Genomic DNA, 26,460 nt, shown 5'->3' with positions numbered 1-26,460 from the left:
TCTATTAAGTACAGTATTAATAGAAGAATTAAGAAATCCTTAATTTTGGTAAACGACTATAACAGAGGTGGCCAAACTGTGGCTCATGAGCTGCATGTGGCTTTGTTACTATTTAAAGTGTGGCTCCTCGAGGCTCCCCGCCCCCCCCCTTCTGCCTACCAGACGGGGATGGGGAGCTCGGGGCTTCTGCCCTGTGGCGGGGCTAGGGGCTTCTGCCAGAGATGACTGGTGCCTGCTGAGAGTGAGGGGGTACAATTTAAAGGTTCGATCCCCCACCAGCTTGAGTCATGCTCCCCCAGGCGCGCACACCCTCTTTCCCTCAGCAGCCCCTTCCTTCAGCTCCCAGGTGTTAGCTCTGCATGGAGAGGCAATGGCAAACAGCTGGGAGCTGCAGGGAGGGGCCTCCGCTCTAGCTCACTGGGGAGAGGCAACAGCAAAAGCAGCGGCTCTTCTTGCAGCTCCCAGCTGTTAGCTGCTGCCCCTCTCCAAGGCACAGCTCTCAGCTTGTTGGTTCCAGCAGCTGCCATGCAGGGAGGGGCGCCGGTGGCCCCATGTGATCGAGCAGGGCCAGCAAACCCTGGCAAAAACCTGAAAGGGCACATGACCCCTCCAACATTGCCTCTGTCTTCAACCCCCTGGTTGCTCACCCCGGCTCTCGAACTTCTGAAGATTGTCATATATGGCTTGGAGGGGCAGTAAGTTTGGCCACCCCTATCTATAACAAAATTCGGATGCAACACTACAGGTTAGAGTTAATTTTGATTAATGAACATCCCTGAATTCCAGGAAAATGAGAAAAAATCATTATATTCTAAAGACTGTAAGATACAGTGAATTCCTAATTGCCATTTAAAAATCAACAAAGATCATAGAAAATCAACAAAGAGAATAACATTTTCTCTGACAGTGCCTGAAATATTCGCTAAAGATCACTGTTACATGTTGTGGTGCACAAAGAATATTTTCCTGTGCTTATCACTTTTATCTTTAATTCTTCTGCTTTTAGAGCATTTATATTTAGGGACAGAATATATCAAAAATACATTTCTACATGTATATTTCCATTTACCTTTATTACTGATGATTTTTAATTATTACAGGAATTGTATTCATTTGAAAACAGTTCTTCAGTGTCATCCTTTGATGTTTATAATTGATTAACTGTTCTATTCTTGTAATGTTAAAGTGGCAGTGTGGTTTTAAATAAAAGGAAGAGAGGCAGATATCCTCACTGACATGTTATGAATCCTGATTAAAGAATCCTCACTGACATATTATGAATTCACACCTGATTGCATGATTGAGCTAAAAAAGTTGTTTGCCAATAAAGATGCGGAGAATATAAGACAACAGATGACTAATGCTGTATTACCACACTGAAAATTGTTCCCAAATGGTTGTGTATTTATTTTTCATTTTCAACTTACTTATTCAGAACTCCTAAGTAGGAGTTCTGATAAATTGCTCCAACAAAGCTTTTTTATTTAATAGAAAGGGGGCAGGGGAGTTAAACCATTACTTTAACAACTTTCAGAGTTAATTCTATATAAATGTCCTTCTCTTTAATTATGTGTACAATTGCATAGTTAATTTTTTCCATCTTCTTGTTTAAAACAAAAATGTTCATTTTACAAAATTTTGGTGTTTAGGTTGAGGGAATTAATATTTTTATGTTAGGATATTTCAAATTTTATATTTGAATTGCAACAAAACACAAAATTACTTCTCAACCTTGCTGACTAAAAAAAATCTGATTTGGAAGTTAATTATCTATTGCTAGTTAATGGGATCTACTGTACTTTCAAGTCTGCTATTTAATGAGAATTAATATACTCTGCAATTTAAAGTATTACTATCCAGTAAGAATTTAATGAAAGGGAAATATTTTAAGCAGCCAGGATGAATGAGGATAGCAAGGGAAGGGTCTCTGGTATTAGTTAAATAACACTGGGCCAATTCCAGCATCCAATGATAATATATGGGACACAGTGACCCTTTAAGCCTCAATCCAGCAAAGCACTTACAATGTGTTTAGCTTTAAGCCTGGGCAGTCCCAGTGAATTCAGTGAGATTACATGCATGCTTGACGTTAGGTTCGTATCTGAGTGCTTTGCTGGATTGGGGCCTAAATGAATGGTCCTGTGACTTGCAAGGGTATGTGTACATGGTCTTATACCAGTCTGACATAGCTTTAAGCATTACAGTCTGAGATATTTGTTGAATCGGTGAAATATTTCAGTTTTACGTGTGTATGGACAGTCAAACTAAATCACAGCAATAATTCTACTTTTTGGTTAAGTGTTTAGATATCTTCAAGAATGCACTACAAAAAAGTGTACCTTTATTTTAGCAGCAATTCACTACCTTGTGTGATGGAATGCTTCATTCTTAGGAAGAATTGCCTATAATTGACTTATAGGTATTTTCCATTTTGATTCTTATTAGTGGAATCCTGAAGGTTTTAACAGTGCAGCATTTTTTGGTTTTATGAACTTTCCAAATAGCATTCTTTATTATTACTTAAGCTATATACTTCTAAAATGTTAATGGAGTGGTTCTGTTTTCTCATGTTCGCTTTTATATGTATATATGTTCAAACACATAGACAAAAACCTTATGCTTCATAAATCTCACAGTATATCCAAGTATTGAAACATTTAGTCATTTTTTTTAACAATTTATTTTTAACAAGCAAAAATATCTTGATTTTTTTTTCAGGATTTTGGATATTAATCTGTATGCTAACTTTATTGCCAGATGTTGACTTGCTTGCTAAAGAAAGAAACTCAGTTTGGGTTTGAGGAATATAATTAGGCTTGGAAGAATTCAGATTTAATTTTTTTATAATTTTGATGGCTAATATCAATGTTCATTTTATCTATTTACATTTCTATAGGAGCAGGAAATTATGAAGGGGGGAATAATTATTTAATGATAGTAGATTTGATATTCAAAAAGTTAGAGCTTTATAACCATTAAAACACAAATTGTCAACATCACATGTCAAAATATAGAAAAGTAAATACCTTAAATTAAACTCTAACAAGTTCAAAAGAGGCATTTTTTCTTTGCCTATATGTAAACTTCAATTATTGATTGACAAAGATTTTATTTTGTCAGTGTATTTTCTGTCTATGCTGACTTTACAATACAATTAATACACTGTGCAATAATGTTACATTATAATAATGCCTTTTTAGTAAACTATATTATCATTACTTACTGCATGTAATCCTGTGTTTTACTAACTATAATAGACTGTTTAGAAAAATTGACAGGTTTTTTAATTAAATACCAAAGACCTAAAGATATGAGGCCTGACATGGAAATGCTATCAAATGAGAATGGTAGTATTTTTCACCCATTTTGCTGAGGTGTAATTGACTACCCAAGGTGTGAGCTGTGGGAAATCAGGACCATCAAAAGTAGCTCTGTCACAATATATTTTTAATGTGATTATTTTAATACAAGTGTAATTCTTTTGGCCTCTTAAAATGCAAACAGTAAAATAAATCAAAAATAGACTCTTTCACATTTGTCAACCTAACTTACATCATCTACTGCAAGGAAATTTGAAAGTTAAAGCAAAAAATCTTGGATGATATTGAACTGAATTCAGAACATTTTTCTTTTAAAAGTACAATAGAATAACAAGAGAAATACCATGATTTGGGCCATTTACTACAGATTTCCTTGAGTTTGTAACATTTATGCAACTTAACTTCAGTGGCGTTTCTTCTGATTTTATACTGGTTCAGGCAGATCAGTAAAGGCTTTTGGGTTTAAGCCAGATCTTCTGCATCACATGAGCATTACACAAGCATTTCCTTAGGTGCTTTTAAACTTTTTATTTTTTTTATACAGAGAAAAAGGTAAACTAGCTATACAATGTAAGAAAGTTAAAATGATTATAACATTAAATGTAAATCTGAAATCTTACTAAAATACCTTGTGTTTTAAAAGTAGCAGTGCCTTTTAAGTTTACATATCCAGGTTTTTTGTAGCTGGTACCATACGTGTGATAACATAAGGTGCATGAAAATAACCTTATATAATTGTTTTTGTTAATGCAAAATAAACAGCTACTACAGAGTAATCTCCTAATTTTCAGAAGTCACTAGTAATTTCTGCAGTTGCTCAACACTTTGAAAATCAAACCAAGAGATCCTATATTTCAATAACTGCTAGAGCAGGCTAAGGGCAAAATTCCCAATCAGATCTGCCCACTGGATCTCAATCCCAGTATTCTCCTTATCCTACATAAATGGACAATCCATTAACATGGACAGATATGGACAGATAAAGGGTAGACTCTGAATTGTATGGATTTGTGTTAAGAATTCTGCCCTTAGTTTGTTGAACTTTATACACTGAACAACAACAACAAAATCAAAATAAACGACATTGTCTAAAAATAAAAGCATTGTTTGGAATATTACTTTTTAAATGCTCTTCTATGTTCTAAATTTAGTAAAAACAATCTTTAAGTTCATGTTTTTAAAATGCTTTCTGATATCTTGTTTAGGTTTTTTTCACATATTTTCGATGGTGATCACACGTCAGGAAAGCAAAACCCCATGTTTTATCTTCATATTAGTCTTTGCAATTAAACATAGTTTGTGAATCATCTGATAAAGAATAATGCATGCTTATACTGTGCTAAGTCCACATAGTATCATAGCTTGCCCAATAGTGCGTGCAGTATTTGCAGGTTTTGATAGTCTGTCTGTGTGACACTGAGAACAGTAGTCAAATTCACTATCAGTGTACGAAGTGCAGCTCCACTGACTTCATTAGAGTTGTTCCGATTTATTCCCACAGTGTATTTGACTCAACATTTGTACTTTTCTTTGTTCTGCAATAGTATGTTGTGGCAGTGGAAGTTGCTTGATTAACATGATCTGACTGCAGTTTTGCCAGATTTCCAGTAGATGCCCCCAGAGACCGTTCAACCTATTGACAAATTATTATTACAGTTACAATCCAAGTTCTTTTCTTTTTTTTTTTCCTACTTGGCTCTCAGTGAGTCTTGAAGTGGCCTAAATGTTGACAAGAAACCTCAAACCAGAATGGATAGAATGTAGACAAATAAGTTTTATAGTTAAATAATATCTTGCTATGCAGTAAGATTCACTATGGTCAACATAAATTTGTTTGTTTAAAAAAAAAGCAGACTATTCAGGTAAAAGTTCACAAGTAGTTTTAAAAAATCACTGAACTGTGTGCAGGATATTTTATGTCAATTGATAACTAATGGTCAATTATTGAAAACATGATCAATTTGATTTAGTATCTCTGTTTGTTCCTGTGCACTACATAATGTTATAATGAAACATATGCTTGGATATAAACAATAATGTTGGTAGGGATCTTTCATTCATCTTAAAATGTAATCCAAAGATTTACCTCCCTTGTCTCCACTACATCCATGTTAAAAACTAACATGCTTTACTACAGAACACTGACATTTTCAACAGGAATCATGTTGATAATTGAAAGAATTTCAGTATAATTGTCAAATGATCCCTTAGATTACATTCATAAAATGTATCCCCACAATGTGAATTTAAGACCATTATAACTCATGCATGATTCATCACTTGTGGTTTATAAATACTTTACAGTAATTTAAAGAGGCAAAAGTGTTATGCTGCTCCAGTCAGTAATTTCTGTCCTTTAAGTGTAACTTTGTCATATAAACTAGCTATTTTTTATTATACTGTAGTTGAAATGTTATTACTGTAGGTAGGCTTGTTATTGGTACAATATAGTTATCTTTCCCTGAGAAAACTAAATATTAAGTACAATGAGGTCACTCCAGCTGTAATTTAGTTTCTTTTCTTTTAGTTAATTGGCATAGCCTTTTGCTAGAAAATTGGTGACACAAATTGTAGTTACACCACTGTCTTCATCCTGCATGTAAATGTATTAGTTTGCAAATGATACTTCTCATTTGAGAAAATGTGCTTTGACCTTAAGTAAAATGCATTTGTCTAACGAGATTAGCACACTTGGCTGCGTCAATTTTATGCTACTCTATAAATACTAGTATAATGTTCAAATAATTATGATGGAACCTACAATTGAACTGAATAATGTTTTGACTAGTTACAAATATATTTTATATATTTGTTAAATGATGGCTAGTTATTTTATATCCGCTTCCTAAATTACTTTTAACATTCACTACTCTTCCCCCCTCAACCCTCAAAGCTTTCACTATGCTCAATTATACTAATTTAGCGTTCACTGTTATTGAAGTCAGTGGGATTTCCTCCCACCCCCCAATTACTCTCCACAAGCATAGGTGAATTACTTATGCAGGATCAGTATGCATCAGTGGAAGAACAGATCCTTTATTAATGGCTTTTATTTTTATTGTGTTAATGGAATATAAACAGCACAGATCATTGACACTTAAAGCTTATTTTAAAACTTGCCTGCTCCATTTTGACTTAAATAAAAAGGTGTTTACATAATTTTCATTAGTATAGAACTGGAAAATAACTACAGTAGTAATGAATGGAACAGAGACTGGGCCAGCCACAAAAAGGAAATCACTATGCTTTCCGCTATGGAAATGAAGATGTTGTGATGGTCAAATGATTGATTGGACACTCCTTGATGAGAAATGAAATGAGGTTGTAAGGGGCGTACTGCAGGTTGCTCCAGTTGAAGACAAGTTGAGGTAGGTTGGTATGAGCTATGTTGGTAGGATGGCTGTTGCAATGATCGTCAGTGGAAGACGACCAACAGGGAGACCAAAGACTGGGGCTGGATATAGGATATAGGGGCTGGATATCAGCAGGCTTCAGAGATAACTATCTGTATGACAGCTTGGCATACAATCATGAGTAAGGCTGCAAGTCCTCACAAGTCACAGATTCCATGGCTTTCTGGGACCTCCTTGACTTCTACAGCGGCAGATGCAGCCGGCCCAGCGGCCCCCCACCGCCTCCCCCACCAGCAGCAGCAGGGGTCTCGTGCCGCTGAGCCGCCCCTTCCCCCAGCAGCAGGCGTCCCGGGCCACACACTCCCCCCCCGGCCCCTCCCCCCCAGCACCAGCCAAGGTCACGGACCGTGCGCTGTCGCCCCCCTCCCCCCCCCCCCGAGCACCCACAGCACTCCCTGGCCACCCCACCCCACAAGGAACCCAAGGTTTAGTCAGGGGTATATAGTACAAGTCATGTATAGGTCACCGGCCATGAATTTTTGTTTACTGCCTGTGACCTGTCCATGACTTCTACTAAAAATATCCGTGACTAAAACGTAGCCTTAGTCACAAGTTTTGGAAGAAGGCTATAAAAGTTGCCAATCCTGAATAGGGAAATGGCAAGAAAGAAGAGTTGTTCCTAGGCTAGAATTAGTCTTATTTTTAAATTGTTTAACATGAACCTCACTCAAAACCTGTTAAACGTACAGTAAACATCCAGTTTTCAGAATTCCTTATTTTCTTTTATAGGCTCTGAAAATTTTGTAGTAAAAAAGATAGTCTTTTAATGGGAAAAATTGTTTGGGAATATCAGTAGCATAATACAAAATCTAGAGGTTTGTCATTTTAGTGGGATAGAGATGGAATTTTTACCCCACACCAGAGGCCCAATCCTGGAAACTGTTAATTCTGGGCCCTAGATTGTTTCATGCCACTTGAAAGAAGTATTTGGATTATGTCCATAAATAATGTCTCAAAAGATGTATTACCTCTTGAAAATATTTAATTATGCATCTCTTTTTTTTAATATGTATATCTTGCCCATGTTTATCAGTGGAATAACTTTGATATACATTCTTCATTGTATCTCTGTGGACATGTCATTTGCTTTTAAAATTAGGCAGAAACTATGAAACTTCTGTATCACTAGCTAGTCCCAGATGAAGTCAGGCACTGAACAGAGGCAAAATAATATGTAATGATTCTGTTTCTAACAAATACCAATCCACCATTAGCTCCAGTAAAACTATTTAACATGTACATTGTTTTGATATGAAGTATGTGCTTATTTTTTTTCCTATGTAGATTAACTCAGTTGACTGTCCTGACTGATTTCAGTTGAGGAACACCAGCGTATCTTATAATGCAGTTTCAATAAAAGTACTTATACATTACCACTATTGCTATATTCTGTTCTATAGTATAGGGTTTAGTTAAAAACCATTCTGTAAAAAATCCTATGATTAAATGGTTCAAATATTACCTCTCCTTTTGTTGCTTCTGAAGTCTGCATTTGAAAACCATTGTAGTATCTTTAATTATGTGTGTGTGGGAGGATTGTAGAGAACATAAATACAGATTTAAAGGATTAAAATCAGTATTTCTTATTCCCAGTTACAGGAATTCATACAAGAAGAACATCTGCGTAGACATGCTGCGACAGGGTTATCACAAGTCCTTCTCTGAGCTCTTCACTCTGATACAGAAGTGGAATGCCTTGAGGGAGGCTGCAGGGCCTGGGTCAGCCATATGGCAGCAGAAGTCCCTGGAGGAGCAGCCTGATAAGCTGGATCAGCTTCACCATTTCCTGACCAGGGCTGAGGCAGCCCAACGAGCAGGTAAATGGGGGAATTGTGGGTAACAGAACAGCAGGAGCTGCAGCAGTGAGTGCCTGAGGGAAGATTCTAAATTGTTTCATGTATGAATTTGAAACATTACTGCATCTTAGCACATTTCAGCCTTAGTCATCTGAGCTGTATTTATAGACTAAATGATAGGTAACTCTGAATTTCAACGCCACGGATACAGTGAGAGGTTCTGTGAAATAACTGGGAAAGAGCATCTAGAGTGTATTATGTCACTAGAAATCTTGAGATATATTTACAGCCTTGATAACATCTCAGTTATAACCTAGTTCATAGTTTCTTTATTTTTTTTGTTTTATCTATTGATTTTAACAGCTATTTTTGTACTTTACTAGAGAAATATAACTTTTAAAACATTCTTTTACGCTATCAATATTTTATAAATCTGATATTTTAAAACATAGATGCTGCTCAATGTGGTTAAATTTGGAACTGAAAAAATAAAAATGGATTGTAAATATGTCCAGTACAACATGATACATTGATGTGACATATATTTTTTAATTAAAAGGTGTTTGTGAAGTCATAACTCTGAATTACTGTATTTTTGCTGTTGCCTAAAAATAAATTAAGTTATTCTATTTATAGTATTCTTTTACTGTAAATACTAGATCATGCAATAAGTTTCTTTCTTATCCTTCATAATAATAGTAGGAGTTGAGGTTATATAAATTTCCATTACACTCCACTAGTTCCAGTTTATATTTTTGATCATTTAGGGTAGGATAACTTAAAACAAGGTTTTGACAAGGAACATTCTTCATCTCAACTTTTTAGACAGGGCAAACTTTTTTTTTTTTACGGACTTCTCCTTTACTTGAATATTTTTACTTTAAAAACTGAATTTTAGGCCATTGTATTTATTCTGAATTGTAATTATAGCCAACAAACTCCACAATGGGCTAAGGTTCTGGAACAGCCTTCCAATGGTGTAGGGGAACAAACATCCTAACAAGTAGTAAGATGGAGCTTGATAAGTTAATGATTGAAATTGTATATTGTGGTTGCCTGTGATAGTATCAGACTGGACAGGATGATCCAGGAAGTCTTCCACTCCTATGTTCCTAAGACGGGTAAAAGTTAATGGACTGTCTTGGAGTGGGGATAAAGCCATCTTCACTTTGATAGAATACAAGGAGAAGAAATAGCCTTTTCACCTGGGCTGTCCTGATACAGGAATTTTGAGTATGATGCCTAAAAATAAAGGCTTCGACTGGACTTTATGTTGACTTATGGTTCATTTGTTTATTAACAAAATCAAAGTCCATGAGGGGAAGTGAGTTGTGACCCTATAGCGTGTGTGGGCTGTGTCTTACAGCAGGTGGGAAAGGTAGGAAATATAACAAAATATTAGCATTACTACAGGTTTCAGAATAGCAGCTGTGTTAGTCTGTATTCACAAAAAGAAAAGGAGTACTAGTGGCACCTTAGAGACTAACCAATTTATTTGAGCATAAGCTTTCATGAGCTACAGCTCACTTCATCGGCATGAGTAGCTGTAGCTGGAAAGCTTATGCTCAAATAAATTGGTTAGTCTCTAAGGTGCCACTAGTACTCCTTTTCTTTTAGCATTACTACAGTTAATACAATGTTGCACAATTTAAGGACCATAGCTAAGCATAAATTGTCTTCTAAAATTAAAAATACTAGAGCCAACCAAGATTTCGGGGAGGGGGATTAGTTTTAGGTTTATGCAAGTTTGCATTTGAAAATATAATTTTAATTTATAAATTAAATTCCATTTAGCCACATTGTTTAGATATTTTCCATATAATCATAGAGATGTAGGGCTGGAAGGAATTCAAGAGGTCATGTAGTCCATCCCCACCCCATGCTGAGACAGGATATAAGACTTGTTATATGTTCCATTTTGGATAATATCTCTTAAATGGTTTACCACTTATCTATAAATGGATGGTGCATGTTGCAACTTCTGCTCTGTTGCTGTAAGAGGTTGTTGGTTAACAGGAACAGTTGCACAAGAAGTTTATTTTCCAGTGCCGTGGATTAACTAACCATATCTTAGAAGGTCAGAGGTGGGGATAAGTGAATACCACTTTATGAAATACAAGGACGGTGAAAGTGAACTTACCTCCCAAATCTTAATAATGAATAAACCCATGATTAAAGAGGCCTTTGGCTTCACAACCACTATTAGACATTCCGGATGCTTTTTTAAAATTCTCTAGCAGTGTTTGAGCTGAAATGGGCTATTTGGAATTCAGACACTTTTGTATTATATGATCTTACTACTTAATGATGGTCATGGAGTAAGAGCTGCTGCTGCCAGATTTAGAAGTTTATAACTCCTACAGATTGATTGCTAAGCTACTGTGTTGATAGCAAAAGCTACGTATTCATTTGGCTGCTTTCTACATCTCAGTAGGAGAATTTGTTACTCTTGTTTTTACTAAGTTATCATAAGGACATAAGTTATATCATAAGTTATCATAATAAGTCTAGCCTGACGCAAACCAGAAAAACTACTACTTTGCCATCTACCTGTTTGTTTCATTTCAAGTCTGAGGTGGTGCTAATCAGCAGTCATAGCATAGCTCTTCTGAAGAAGCACAAGCCCAACATGTGTGTGAAAATGTTTCCTCATTACTGTGGTGTCCCGGTTATCAAAATTTCTTATTTTACCTAGCAATTTGAAATGAACAAGACTACATGGCATGGATCCTCAGTGTTCTGAGAACAGTGATCCCAAACAGCTAATGGATACCTTTGAAGAGAGCTCCCTGATTCTGGTGACGTAACAGATGATTTTACTCATACATGGACTAATATATAAGCAGTGTTAAGGTACAAGCTGTGATATTGGCATCAGAAGAAGCAGAACATTTTTTTTTCTTTTCAGCTTTTGGCAAACTGATCTTTGGTCTCTTTTTAGCACTTGTTTTCACCATATGTTCTTCTCACTGCTTTTTGCTTAGTCAGTTTGTGTTGCTGTTGTTAGTATGCCATATCTCTAAACTGTTGGTTTTGTTACCATCATCAATAAAAGGCACATGTTCCCTGACATTGTAAGAGTCACCCACCATGTTCTCCATATTGCTCCTGTTAATATCAATATACATCTCAAGCTTGTTTGTTCTTCATATCATTACAAAAGAAACTGAAGAATGCTTTACCATTCCTATTGCATGAATCAAAAAATGAGATGCATCAGTGCATGTTTTGCCAGTGTTACATTTTTTATGTACCATTTACCATTGCTCACAGTCAGTGAATTTTTGTTTTCATTTTTACTGGCAAATTATGATGGGCCTTCAGATCTTACAAGACTGCAAGATGCTTCCTCCAAATCAGCCACCAAAGCAGTATCATGCAAGGGACTGGTTATCGAATCTGGCCCCTTTCACCACAATATCTGAGTACCTCCCAAGTATTTAAAAACAGAATTAAAAGAGAGATACTATTGTCCCTTGCAGCTTGTAGGAAAAACAGCTGACAGTGATTTATCTTTCCCTGGATTAAAACAAGAACCACCAGCAGAAACTGGAAGAGTTATAGGTGATATGTGTAAAAGTGCAGGCTTGAAGTTTTATTGATGATGATATTTCAGATGCTGCTAATTTGAAAGTAATTTACAATTATCCTCCTGACCTCAGCCTAACTACTGTGGGCCTACCTCATCTTTTTGCTAGGTTTGTTTACAGAAATAAAACAAAAAGTCTGGGCTGCTTCTCCATGTTATGTTTTTATAATGTAAGATTGTAATAAATAAATAGGTTGCTCTGGCATTCATCTATCCTTTCTGTGTGACATAGCACTTGGTGTAAACCTTTGCCGTTTGATGTGCTTGCGAAAATACTATTAATGTCTGTTCACTTAAAGCAAAATTGTGGTTGAGAAGCGGTATAGTACTAAGGATAGGTAGAAGGTGCACCACCTGAACAGTTGTGTCTGGAGGCATATGTCCTTGAAAGGCAGACTTAGTGCATTCAAGATGTGCTGGCAAACAGTTGTTGTTGTGCCTTTGAAGAGGGACAGCTAGACTTCCCCTCTCACCTCTTTCTCCTCCTTCCCTCCTCCCCCACCCCCGAGTTGTGCTGGTATGCAGTGAATATGAGGCCATAGTCCCACCCTTCTCAGCCATGCCTTCTCAGGTGCTGCTTGTACTGCCACCAATGCTAGCTGTGGTCCCCAACATCTTCAAGTCAAATTATGGCTAACACCCAAATAGGTGCACTGACTGAGAAGAGTTCCTTGCATTCTTTTCCTTGGTATAGTGCCAGCCATAATTTGGCTGGCTATTAGTGTGTGTGTGTAAGCAACATTTACTTAAGAAATCTTTTACTTTGATTGGATCTAGAACTTGTTAACAGCACCCAATTAAAACATACTAAGGAGAGCACCCCACCTCTGTGACGAAGTGTCTGACCCATCCCTACTATAAATAATTTAAAAGAAAATAGAGCCCAAAACACTGGATTTTAAGAGTTGCTGTGATCTTACATGGTGCATGTTGCTGACCCTGTAAACAGCTCTTCAGACACTGCTATCTTTCTTTGTTCATTTATGCTTTTGGGCTATGTAGGCCCCATTTAGGCTAACTAACTCATTTGAATCAACTCCCCAAATCACATATCTATTTTTTTAAGTACATAAACAAATACATAAATTTTTATTTTACTATTAGGGTCCTATACAAATTATACCGTAAAGGATCAGTGTTCCTGCCTTGATGAGTTTACAGTCTAGCAAGATAGGCAACACACACAAAGGTTTAGCAGTTGATACTAACTTAAACTTACGTTTTTCTCCAATAGTAGTGTGGAGACAGGTTTTGCCAATAAGTTAGTATTTGTTGACTTCACAAAATGCCTTTTCAGGAGGTATATGAATGAATGAAAGAGTGGGCACATGATTCATTGTTATTGGGAGGTTATAGCTCTGTCTTCCAGGAAAGATATTAACAGTTACGAAGGACTTACTGTTGAAAAGGCTTCGGCACCATACAATAAGAAACTTTCCAATAAAATTTTCAACCTGTGTCTTTGGCTGATTTAGATATACTGCAATAACAATGTTGCTTGTGGTATTTAGGATGAAACCAGAAAGTGACTGTGTGAACCAAAAATAATAATAAATTAAAACGTGAAGATATCTGAACTTCGGAAAAGGATTGGTTGTAGAAGCTGTGAATGGTGGACTTTTTTTTCTAAACAGGTTTGTCCCTCCCTAATTTCTACTGTTATGTAGAAACAATATCAGAATGAACAGTTAACAGAGACTGATCAACAGTAAGTGAAAGTTCTAGTTGCCTTGACCACCTCTCAATTCTCTTTTACTACTCATGGCAGTGAAATGGAACACGGTGTTGTCTGCCTGCTATGCTGTAGTGAAATGGAACACAGTGTCTGCCTGCTATGCCGTAGTGCCCTTTCATTGACTCAGTTTGTAACTCCTAATTTAGTGAGTTTCGTTTAGTGAGAAATTTCTGTCCTGTTGGCAGCCCTTTATAGTTTAAAATCTCTTTCCTTTCTTGTGACTACTACTCAGTGCCAAGGTGACTTTCTCTTTCCAGGGGTTCCCCAAGTAGATCAATTCCTGGACGTTTCCAGGCCAGAGCTCCTAAACACCCCCAAGTCACACTGATATCCCTTGGCATCTCTCAATCTTCTCATTAGTTTCCAACAGTATCCTTACTAGGCATTCTGGGGCCCCTTAGATCCTCTAGGAGCTGCTCTCTTCCCACAAACAACCTAGATCCCCTTCACCGGTTATATCTCTTACTAGACCACTCAGGAAAGTAGACTTCCCAAGGGAATGGTGGAGAAAACAACTTGAGGAAAAGGCACAGGGTCAGGAGGAAAAATCAGAAGAGGACTCTCTCCAGGATCCACAGGAAACTTTTTAACCTCTTCTGGCTGACTACACCTAAAGATGTGTCGTCTTCCTCACCAAGTGAGGCAGTGATATCTGCTCCAATACCACCTCCTGATGATTTCAGGACCTTTCAGGAGTTGCTAGGAAGTCTAGCAGGCACACTGGAATTATCTGTGTTAAGGAGAAAGCACATAAATTATTTGACATTACCAGTTCTAATTTCCCAGACAAATTGGCAGTGCCAATAAATAGTCTTAAGAGTCTGCAAAAGGCATATGGCAGACTCCAGCTTCTGTACCTCCAATATCAAAATGAGCAGAGAAAATACACCAAGTCCTTCAAAACAGATTTGAATACTTCTAATCATATGTGACTCTTGTGTCTCTAGTGGAAAATGCGGCACAGGAGAAATCCAAGAGGACAAGGCCATGTAAAACCACTTCTAGTAACAACGCTCTCAAGAGTCTTGACTGCACAGGCAGAAAGGCCTATTCCTTAGCATCTCTTCAACTCTAATATCCAGCTAGTCACTCGGTATGACGACCTGACCTAGGACAAAGTATCACCATTTGAGAAGCTCCCACAGTACGCAAGGGTTGATCAGAGATCCATCATTTCAGAGTGACAACTAACAGTGCAACTTTGCTCCAAGCAGCCCTCGGTGCCTCTCATACAGCAGCCCATTCCATGACTACAGCTATCCCCATGATAAAGATCATCCTGATTACAGTCCTCAAGGATTACCAGAGAACTCCAAATGATTATCTAAGATCTTCCTTTCAAAGCTCACACACACACACACATGCATAAATCTCAGTGTATCCCCTCAGTTCTTTAGGTAGTGTAATGATTCATGTATCTGTTACCAGGGACAATTCAGTCAGCAAACTTCTTTCTTTCAGCAACAGAAGCCTTCTCATTGTACTCCTAAAGGGGAAGTCTCACTTTTCCTCCCTCTTCTATTACCATCACTCTGCATCATCTTCTGAGTAGGAGGTTTAACATTCTAGTCAAGAGCTGTGGACCAATCCCATTAGACCATCCTTGTCTCTTTTTGGTTGCTGCTTTTCCATTTTTCTCTGGCATGGTTTTAGAATTACTTCATATTGATGGATATTAGAAATTACCAAAGGCTGCTCTATTTGATTCTAATCCTTTCCTGAATCTTGACCTTCAGAGAGCTTACTTCCATATAGCGATTCATCTAGCCTACAGAAAATATCTGTTTTATAGTGGGACATGACCACTGTCAATACAGGATTCTACTTTCCGACCTGTCTACAGCTCTGAGGGTATTCACAAAACGCATGTCAGCGGTAGCAGCCTGTCTGAGACAGGAAGGAATACATGTGTACCCATATATGGACAAGTGGCTTCTGAGAGGGAAATCCCACAGGAAGTATCCAGTGTCTTATCCACAGTCCTCAACCTGTTCCACTCCTTAAGACTGAGAATGAATTTTAAGCCATCCCTCACTCCTTCTTAGCCCATAGAATAAAGGGTTTTTTTCTGGATTCCAAGTTGGTAAAGGCATTCCTCTCTCTAGAAATGATTTCAGACTATCATATATGAGAATCCTGGCAACACTAAGAATCTGGCTCAAACTATTATATCACATGGTATCATGCACTTATGTGATAACTCTTGCCAGATGTCCCCTTTCCAAATCTGGCTGAGATCTGTTTATCAACCCAGACATCATAGACACTCAGCTCCTGAATTATCTTCCCTGGATAGATGGACAAGCCCACAGATGGGCTGCAAAGGTGTAGAATTTTGTACCCCATTTCCCATTGTGACACTGATTACAGATGTGTCCACAGCAGATTGGAGGCCCAATCTAAAGCACCTACAAATTCAAGGCATGTGGTTCTGGAAAAGGTTGTTGCTCCATATCAGTGTGCTGGAACTCCAGACAATTTGACTGGCCTGCAGAGCCTTCCTACTGCTCCTGAAAAGAATCACAGTGCAGATACTGGCAGACCACAGCACTGCAACATGTTCTATCAAGAGGCAGTGGGTGCCTGTCAAGAAGCAACAAAAATGGTGCCATCTTGATGGGATAACTCCCATGGCCCTTCACCTACGAGGACCAAACAACTATCTTGTGAATTACCTCAGCAGACAGGTACTCTGCCAACCACGAGTGGTTGCTGAAGTAATCTATTCTCAAGCCTGTATTCCACAGATGAGGCTCCCTTGTGACAGGCCTATTAGCCACCAGCAAGAACAAATGCATCCTTTTCCGCTCCAGAACAGGTACCAGCTCAGGGTCCCTCTAGGATGCTTTTCTCATCCCTTGGTCTCAGGACAGCCTCTTGTTGACTGAACTCCCCACCACTGTCGTAGAATTGATAGAGTCCACTAGGAGTTGGGGCCCATTTATTTGAGTTATTTTAGCCATTTCTTCATCCACCTCCTGGCTATGCTGTCAGTGGCACATTTACTTCCTCAGCTTGAACTATCAGGCTTCTAGCAGGGCTGTCAGTACATTTACATTTAGCTGCCATTTCAACTTGCCACCCTCCTGTTCAAACATACAGTGTTCATGAATTCCACTGTTTCACAGTTTTTAAAAGATATGGTTCATGTTTATCACTCTATGCAGAAGCCTCCGACATCCTAAGACCTTAATGTAATTCTTCTAGGGACCCTCCATTTGAACCCTTATCCAAGTGCTCTCTTCACTGTCTCTCACTCAAAACCATTATCTTTATTGAAAGAGTGGTTTCACAATTACATACCTGACTCTTTCAACTTTCTGTTTCCATTCATGTGGTATCTCACTACTTGGCCAGTACTATCACCCATTTGATAAGTGTTTTTTGATGAGAAATGGTAATATTGTATTTTTCTATTCTAGTATAAACAATAAAACATTTAATATATATTTCCTGATGGCAGGAACACATTTTACAAAAACAGAGGGGTATAATGACTGACTCACCATATGGGAAATTTTATATCTTAGTTACCTTATGTGACGGGGCAAGGCCAGATGGCTATAGAAAAGTAGTGGGAGATAGATATATTAGCTCCAGGCTAAACAAATCCCTGGTACTAGGTTAAGTGAAATGGAAGCTACTCCAGGTCAATTAAGACACCTGGGGCCAATTAAGAACTTTCCAGAAGGCAGGGAGAATGCTAGGTTGATTGGGACACCTGAAGCCAATCAGGGGCTGGCTGAAACTAGTTAAAAGCCTCCCAGCCAGTCAGGTGGGTGTGCATGTCAGGAGCTGTGGAAGGAAGTTGCGCTGTTGGAGAGGCTGAGTAGTACACACCATATCAGGCACAAGGAAGGAGGCCCTGAGGTAAGGGTGAAGTGGAGCTTGAAGTGAGGGCTGCTGTGGGGGAAGTAGCCCAGGGAATTGTACATGTCATGTTTCTAAAAGGTCAGCTACCATAGCTGATACTATTAGGGTCCCTGGGCTGGAGCCCGGAGTAGAGGGCGGCCCTGGGCTCCCCTCCCGCCCACCTTTGCCACCTGATTAATCACTGAGACTGGGAGACAACAGAGACTGTGCAAGGAAGGATAACTTCTCCTCACCTCCCTTGCTGGCTTATGACGAAAATGGCTCAGTAGACTGTGACCCTTGTCTCGAGAGAAAGAAGGGTTATGTGGAGGGTCACAGTGAGCCTCTGAGGCTAGCGAAATCCACCAGGAAACGCAGGACCCACGGAGGCAAGGACAGAGCTTTGTCACACTAATTTCTAATATTTTTTCCTCATGGGATTGTAAAAATTCACTCTGACTAAATCAGCTGTCATTTGTTATTGTCAAACTAACCTCAGTACATTCCTAGATTTGAAAATCCAAGACGTTTAATCTAGAAGAAAATAAGGCTTTTGAAAGTCCATCTTTGTTGGATGTGCTTTCTTGTGACACCAGTGCATTTGATCAGCTTCTGTCCAAGACAGTTATTCAGAAATGGTTGTCTTTGTGCACTTCTCATTGTTATTCACTGGCAGGATCGTCACTGGAGGGTCAAATTAAAGTTCATTCAATCAAAGCTGCGGCAGTAACAGTAGTCAGCCTCAGGTCAGTTCCATCTCTTGAGATTTGTAGGGCAGCTACCTGAAGTTATTTGCATAATTTTACGTAATATTACTGCCTCGAAATTTTGTAACAAAGAGTTTAAAGGCAACCTATCTATATCTAGGGCTCTTTTCCCAATTGAAAGTTCAAACTCGCCTTTGCCTTTTCCCATTTTTGTCTTTCTAGTAGTACCTCTTTTGGTCTGTGCATATTATGTATCTTGTGGTATGTTTCAGGGTTTTTTACTTTGATATAATTAGTGTATAATGTGTAGTGTTATATACTTATACTTCCAAACCTATTAATAGCCAGTATTTTTGTGTGTGTGAATATTACTACTATTTCAAGGTGACCTCTGCTTGTTTCCTTTTCCAGAATGATCTTCAGAAGCCATCTGGAAAGCAGTGCCCACTGGGGGACACAAATGCCCTCATGTAGTAGCAAATAGTTAGTATCTGATTATAAAATGGTTGTGTGGTCCCAACCACTTGAGTTGCTTCCTTTCAAAGGCCGGTTGCAGGGACCTTCTATGCCCAGAGCCATTCTGAGAGATTTTGAGCCAAAATGCCATTCATTTCTAGTGTGTTGTATAGTTAGTAATTTTAGGTAGTTTGCACTTTTGGACATTTAGTTTTTGTTCTGGACCTAGGTACTCAGATCATTTAGACATGGCTGGTCAGGCCTTCAAGTATTTGGACAGATTTAAGTGGTATGTATCAAATGTATCACTTGTTACCAGAGGCTGGCTACCACAGGATGATTGTCCCCTTTAAGAGGGAATGGGTTCCCGTGCACTTGTGACTGATTACCTGCTGTCCAATTGGGCTTAAGGGAAGATATCTGTGCGCTATAAATGGAGAGATAGCATCTGGGGAAGCTGAGAGAGGAGAGCTGCTGCTGAAAAGGCTCAAGAAGAAAGCAGCTAGGGAAGCTGCTAGAGGAATGGCCTCAGAATCCAGCAAACACAGGCCCACAGGGGGGCCTGTACAACTCCCTGACCTCAAGGAGAGAGACTGAATCAGCAGAGCCTAAGAAGGGCTGATGACTGACTGCCCATCAGAGAGGTTTGGAGCCAGACAGCCCCTCCTCCCTGAGGTCTCTCTCCCCCTAAAGGGACCAGTCACTCTGTGACAGTGGGGTGGGGGGGTGTGTGTGTGTATATATATATATACATGCTGCTTGTTCTCACTGTGCTTGAGTAGAGGGCCTACACATATTGAGCCTGCAATCAGAGGCTCTGGAAATCCATGCCTTCTTCACTAAAGAGGTTTATAAGTCCAGTCCCTGGATCCAACATCAATTGAGCTGCCTGTTCCTATGAATAGAGATAGCAGGTTATCTTCCGCTTCAAAGCCAGGCAAGTTGAGGATGACCCCCGGCAACAAAGAAGTTTGTGCCAGATAGAGGTCCAGGGCTCTAGTACCTAAGTTTTCTACAGGCACTAAGGTCTCACTGGCATCAAGAACATCAGCTCAAAGTAGTGAACCATCCAGGGCCAATTTCACTGGTGCCAAGGCCAAATTCAGCTTCTAGGGATCCCTTCATTAGGGTGGCAGGAATTTCTCAGGTATCTAAAACCAAGCTACAAAGCAGATACCTACTGATGTGTTGGATCTGCGGATTCCCTTGGAAATGGAGAGATTAATTTAATTGAAGCAAGCCAATGTGAGTACTCACTTGGTGTCAAGTAAGATAGTGTCAAAACATGAGGCTGTCAATACAGAGTTCTCTGGCACCATGGGCTCAGTCTCAAGCAGGTTCTCTTTTCAAGGATGCTTTGGTTTCTCTCTCAGCTGCCTTCCACAAAGGCAAGAGAAAGAGAAGTGCTGTCGGGCCTTCAGTACCAGAGTTCTCAACAATGTCCCTGAAGAGGAAGAGGTATAACCATAAGGTCCAGGAACCATAAAGCTTAAGTTGCCTTCTGTGGTACCACCAGTGCCAATGGCTTCAGCTTTATCAATGTTCCTGATACTTAAGATTCCTGGTTCCTTTCCTCCATCTGTAGTTTTTTAAGGACCTTTATCACCATGATCAAAGTAAATTGTCTTATTCTTGAGTTTGCACTTTTCTGGGGAAGATTGAGCCCAGTCCCATTGGAGCTGGACATTGTAGTGGAGTCTCAATCAGGGCCCCAGTTCTGTGAATTTTTCAGGTTGGCTGTGAACCTAACATCTCAGAGTGCCTCAGTGCCCTTGTAGTCTTGTTCTCTCAGGTTCTAAAAGGAACTCTTTCTCAGTTTCTTCAGCCTCTTGGCTGAAGTCTGAAGTCTTGGCCTTTGGAAGTCTGGACATCATGAAGGTCAACAATAAAACCTACTACTCTTCTTCATCCATCTGACTCTCCCAGAACACCTAGGATGTTTGTTTTTCCCCACCTCCAGACCAGTGCTAGTATTTGTGCTTTCTATTTGTCAGTATTCTAGTCTGCCTGTTTGAGGAAAAGAAGGGGAGGAAAATTTGTAACAACCCCTCTTCTGATCAGCAAGAACAGTTTTGCTGTTGTATTTAGATGGAATATATGGGCTCAAAGTGTCAAAGATGTTAACAAGACCCTGTCATAGTCCAATATTAAATAGTGTTAAATAAGTGTAGGATATGGTATGCAGAGACCTCCGACTGCTTAGTACTGTGGCAAAGACACCATTAAACATCATTTTAACTGTTTATTAAAGATAAAGAGAAGAAGGCAAAACAGTTAAAGTATTTGAAATATAACATTTTAACACATCCGTAGTTCCCTTTTCTTTTAGCTGGAGAGAATTTTTAGAAGGAAAAACACTCTTTTTAACAATCTGTTAGATGATATTAATGATGGGGAATAACTTTTATGTTCTTATGGGGAAAAGGAAGGAAATTAGTTGAGATGGACTGAAGCTGGCATCGCTGCTGCTGTTAAAGTCTGATCCTGTTTTTGGAAGACAAAACAAAATACACACAAAAGGGGAGAGAAAAGAACAGCAAAAATAGAAAATACAGTTTCTGGTTTTGACTCTCACTTGCAACCTCAGTGCTGGAGAAGCACAGGCACAGCACACAGTCTTATCAGCCACTTGGAGACTTGGAAAACTTGTACCAGCATTGTGCTGTTTAGGATATTGCTTTCAGTTGCTGCTTCCTGGTCATAGGCTTTCATCAGTCTTGAAAAATATAAAGTCTTGACCATCCAAGCCAGACTCTTATTAGACAGAAGGAAAAAGGAGAGGGATAGGAAAGAGAAGAAATAAAGTGGGGAAGGAAAAAGACACATGGTGTGGGGAGAGGATATATGCAAAGTCACACATCCCAGGTGGTGGTTGAGATTCAACTGAAGCCAGTAGAAATGGCAGTGCCATCTGGGCCCCTCTCTATGGGCCAATCTGTTGAAGATATTTCTCAGGATCAGAATGACAAAGGCCTGGGGACCAAGAGATGGGTTGAGTAGAGCTATGATAGTGAAGATCTCTTTTAGTAGGCCAATTTTAGTTCACTGATTTTTGGTCTCTCACTGTCTTATTTAACAGGTATGATCTTAACACAATCCTTGAATTATATCAGTAGGCCTTTTTGTGCGGACTAATTCACTCTTTCTCCATTTTATACCTTTTCCCATCAAAATTTGTGATTGTAGGTTATTTATAAACTTTACTCAATTTTTACAATTGAGCTCGCAATTAGGGTAAATTTGAAGGCCCAGTTATCACAATGCTGCTACTTCAACTTTCTCTGAGGATTTGGACCCTTCATCTCATTCATCACTAGACTATTTAAGACAGTTCCAGGAGTTGCTAGGACATAAGACAGAGGCTCTGGCATTGGAAATATCAGCAGTCCATGAAAAGACTCTCATGGCTATTCAACATTGTAGAACCTAACAGAAGGAAACTCCCTTGCCCCATTACTGTTAGACTGCTGGGCTCTGTTAAGAACATCTTCAATCCCAAGCACATCTGAGAAGTTACTACATCCTGTGGTTCCTAACCTACTATACTCCTGATTCATGGGTAGTCTGTTACCAATGAAAGGGTGAGAAGTTCCAGCACAGGTCAGACCTTCCTATCAAATAAGCATGACAAAATATTTACATTTTGGGAAGGAAAGTGTACTTTCTGTATAGCCAGACATCAGTTTCATCTTTGGGAGCAAATGCTCCCCCTAAATGACCACCTTCCTGAGGAGCAGAAAAATTCAGAAAAATTGCTGGTGATTGAGGAACAAGAAGTGACCAAGAACATTCTGTGAGGTAGTTTGAGGCTTGAGACATTCTGGCTCAGATGTTTCTTTAAGGTAGTACTCCTTGCTTATATCATTGAACCTTTCTCCTAAATCTCAGGCCTGTGTTGAAAATTTGCATTGCGGGTGAGGTGCTTTTTCAGCCTCAGGAGAGAATGAAAGACATCAAGTTCACCACAAGATCACTGAAACTCCTTCAGTAATGTCAGATGAGGAGCACCTCAACATTCCTGTTGTGGTATCAGAAATCTTCCTTGCCATCCTTAGCTTTCAGCCTCAATATCAGAAGAGGCAGAGCAATGGAAAACATCTAACAAAGACAGCTGCTTCATCTTCTGCTGTTTGTCTTTCTCAGAAAAAAAGAATGCAAATTTGATACATTGGCTGAAAACCCAAAGCCAGTTTTAAGTTCTGATTTCTTCTCTTTACCTCTCCCTCCGATACACTGTTTGGGCACTTGTTTGACACATTTCGTTATGGATTTACTATGAATTCTTGGGTACTCAACATCTTTCAGTTTAGATAGGTGGTCCAGTTCCACTCCAGGGTGCCTCACAAAGTAGTATAGGCACCATGCTAAGTAATTTTTTTCTCCTTTGTGACACTGCCCCTATGTAACCACATTTTAAGAATTGAATGCCTGGCCATGAAACTTTTTTGACTTTCAGGGGTGTGTGCACACTGTCTTTGAGCCCAACGTTTTGCTAACTGATGGTATGAACATCTCATCCCTTCTAACTGCCTGTTGTCTCTTCTTTACCTCCAGAAGCTTTAGAATTTGAACTCTGTGCAGCAAGAGGAAGGGTCAGCGTAGCTCTTTGGAAACCATTCATTCAAATTTCAGAGAACACAAGTTACTTTGATAACCCCGTTTCATCTTAAAACTTCATAATTTAGAGGTTTACTGTGTGTTGTGGACTTTCAGATCATGGCTTGATGAAATATCTTCTTCCTGGGTACATATAAATGTATTTACTGTTAATTAAAATATCCCCCACTTACCAGACTTGGGCATCCATCTTCAAATGAGCTTGTGGTATTGACAAATGAAACCTTGGAGGCATATTGAAGATACTGAGATCTGGGAGTAATTTTGGGGTTTCTCTATTTTAGTGTTTTTAAGGAGATTGCCAAGGACACCCAGATTTTGGGATGGATGATACTTCATTTAGCATAATAGAAATCTAAATATCATATATATGTAGGATCTAGAAACCCCATTATAGCCCGTTTTTGTTGTTCATGAATCATGTTAATTATAGAACACAGCCAACAATAACCTTAATCTAAAATGCAGCATTTTGAGAATTCTGATGAAAGTTAAATAATATTTTAGAATCATAGAGCTGGAAGGGACCTGTAGAGGTCATGAAGCCCTGATTGACACAAGACCAAGTAAACCTAGACCATCCCTGATGGGTGTTTGTCCAATTGGTTCTTAAAAACCTCCAGTAATGGGGAATCCCACAACCTACTTTAGAAGTGTATTCCAGAGTTTTACTACCCTTTATAGTTAGAAAGTTTTTCCTAATATCTTTCCTAATATCTAGAACTCTGTTGCTGCGGATTGAACCGATTACTTCTTGTACTACTTTCAGTGGACATAGAGAACAATTCATCACAGTCCTCTTTATAACAGCCCTTATCAAATTTGAAGACCATTATTAGTCCCTTCTCGGTGTTCTTTTGTTAAGAATAAACATGCTCTATTTTCATAGGTGGAATTTTCTAACCCTTTATTATATTTGTTGCTCTCCTCTGCACTCCCTCCCATTTGTCCCCATCTTTCTTAAAGTGTGACACCCAGAACTGGACACAGTGCTTGAGCTGAGGCCTCATCATTGCTGAGTAGAGCAGGACAATTACTTCCCATGTTTTACATATGATGCTCTTGTTAATTACTCCAGAATGATATTAGCTGTTTTTTGCAACAGCATCACATTGTTGACTTGCATTCAATTTGTGATCCACTATAAACCTTGATATTTTTCAGTAATATTACCACCTAGTCAGTTGTTCCCCATTTTCACTTGTGCATTTGATTTTTCCTTCCTATGTGTGGTACTTTGCACTTGTCTTTATTGAATTTTACCTTCTTGATTTCAGACAAATTTGTCAAGGTCATTTTGAATTCTAATCCTGGCCTCCAAAGTGCTTGCAACTCATCCCAGTTTGGAGTCATCCACAGATTTTATAATCATACTCTCCATTCTGTTGTCCCAGTCATTTAATGGAAATATTGAATAGTACCTGACCCTACCAGACCCCACTAAATGCACCCTCCCAGTTTGACAGTGAACCATTGATAACTGCTCTTTGAGTACGATCTTTCAATCAGCTGTGCACCTGCCTTACAGCAATTCCATGTAGATCACATTTCCCTAGTTTGCTTATGGAAGTGTCATGTGGAACAGTGTCGAAAGTCTCATTAAAATAAAGATATATTAAGTCTACTGCCTCACCCCATCCACTAGGCCAGTAACCCTGACAAAGAAGGAAATTAGGTTGATTTGGCATGATTTTGAGAGTTTTGATGAAGAATTGGTTTTTTAAAATAGTTTTTCTATGATCCCCTGACAAAGGATTGTCATCAAAGAAACCTTTGCTCTCTGGGAGCTTAGAAGTACTAATAGAGCAGAACTATAAGTGGAGGAAGCTAGGCACCTTGCCCTCTAGTGGCACATTCAAACTATGTCCCCAGTGACTCCATGTCAGTCTCTGCACTATTCCTGCATCCTCTTCCCAGCTCCTCGACCTGTAAGGTTGAGAAGGGAAGACTAAGTTGTGCTGGACAAGCAAAGAGATGGGACACAAGGGAGTAGTGCAGGGGCAGTGAAAGGACTAATATGCAGCAATGTTTTCTGTGTCCACATTAATCATTGCCAAGGAGCCAGAGGCAGTGGAGGGAGAGAACTGGACTATGGATAGGTGGGTACTGAATTTTTTTTTTAAATAAGGAAATTAACTGCTCCCAAACCTCCCTTAACACAGAGGTAAAATTGGCCACTGGTGCCTCATGCCCTACCAGCCATGATCAAACATCTGAAAATGAGGAATTAAGGTATATACCAGTGCTACATCACAACCTTTACTCTGCCCTCTTTGAGTGATTCCCTAATATGCCAGTAACTTACATACTAGCACTCTTCCCTTACAGATGCTACAAAATACTTCAGGAACTGAGCATATGAGCACTGTAGGACACATTTAGGCTTAAAATATCTATGCAAGGTGTCAGCCTCAGGCTCAATTAAAAAAAAGTTTCAGCAAAACCTATTCAGTAGTTTCTGAGAACAAAATTAGGATAAAATACATTGTTTTGGCTATGTTAAAAATAATTCTTACTATCATTTGAAATTTGGCAAGGAGGCTTCCCTAAGTACAAGAGATCTGCCTTTTGCTGCTGCCATGAAAGTTCACATAAATTTGTCCAAGTTATGAGACTCTGAAAAATTGTGATTTTCAGATGCTCAGTAGAGATTTGTTAATTTGGCAGTTGTATTCTTTGAGGATTCTTTCTGTACGGGGCATGGTCTTGCACAGGACTGCAGGTATCAAGGACTGTTCCTGCAGTTGCTCATTTTGGTAGTCAGGGCCTGCTGCGGTGCCAGGTACCTCATTCAGTGCACAGGATGGGATGGTGCTCAGGGATTGCATTAGAGTCATCTGAGAATAAGCCCATTGTGGCATTACACCCTATATTCATCATGATAATATTATTATAATATGAGTTTGGCATAATTATGACGTATTTCATGCAATATAAGGCACGTGAGATCACTGGAAAGGTTATGATTTATTGAA

At 39.0% G+C, this 26,460-nt stretch overlaps 1 protein-coding gene across 4 annotated transcripts in view; it reads left to right on the top strand.

Moving 5' to 3' along the window:
- TTC29 (tetratricopeptide repeat domain 29) overlaps window positions 1-26,460 on the top strand; it is a 214,823-nt gene that overhangs the window by 46,670 nt on the left and 141,693 nt on the right. For all 4 annotated transcript variants that reach the window (XM_037897363.2, XM_043545782.1, XM_043545784.1 and 1 more), the window contains one exon: window positions 8,327-8,550. In XM_037897363.2, the coding sequence (XP_037753291.1) occupies window positions 8,327-8,550 (224 nt within the window). The remainder of the gene's footprint in view (window positions 1-8,326; window positions 8,551-26,460) is intronic.

The sequence above is a fragment of the Chelonia mydas genome, chromosome 4 (assembly GCF_015237465.2).
Source record: "Chelonia mydas isolate rCheMyd1 chromosome 4, rCheMyd1.pri.v2, whole genome shotgun sequence".
Lineage (NCBI taxonomy): Eukaryota > Metazoa > Chordata > Testudines > Cheloniidae > Chelonia > Chelonia mydas.
Note: the sequence above shows the minus strand (reverse complement) of the source record. Positions and strands in the feature narration are given on the sequence as shown.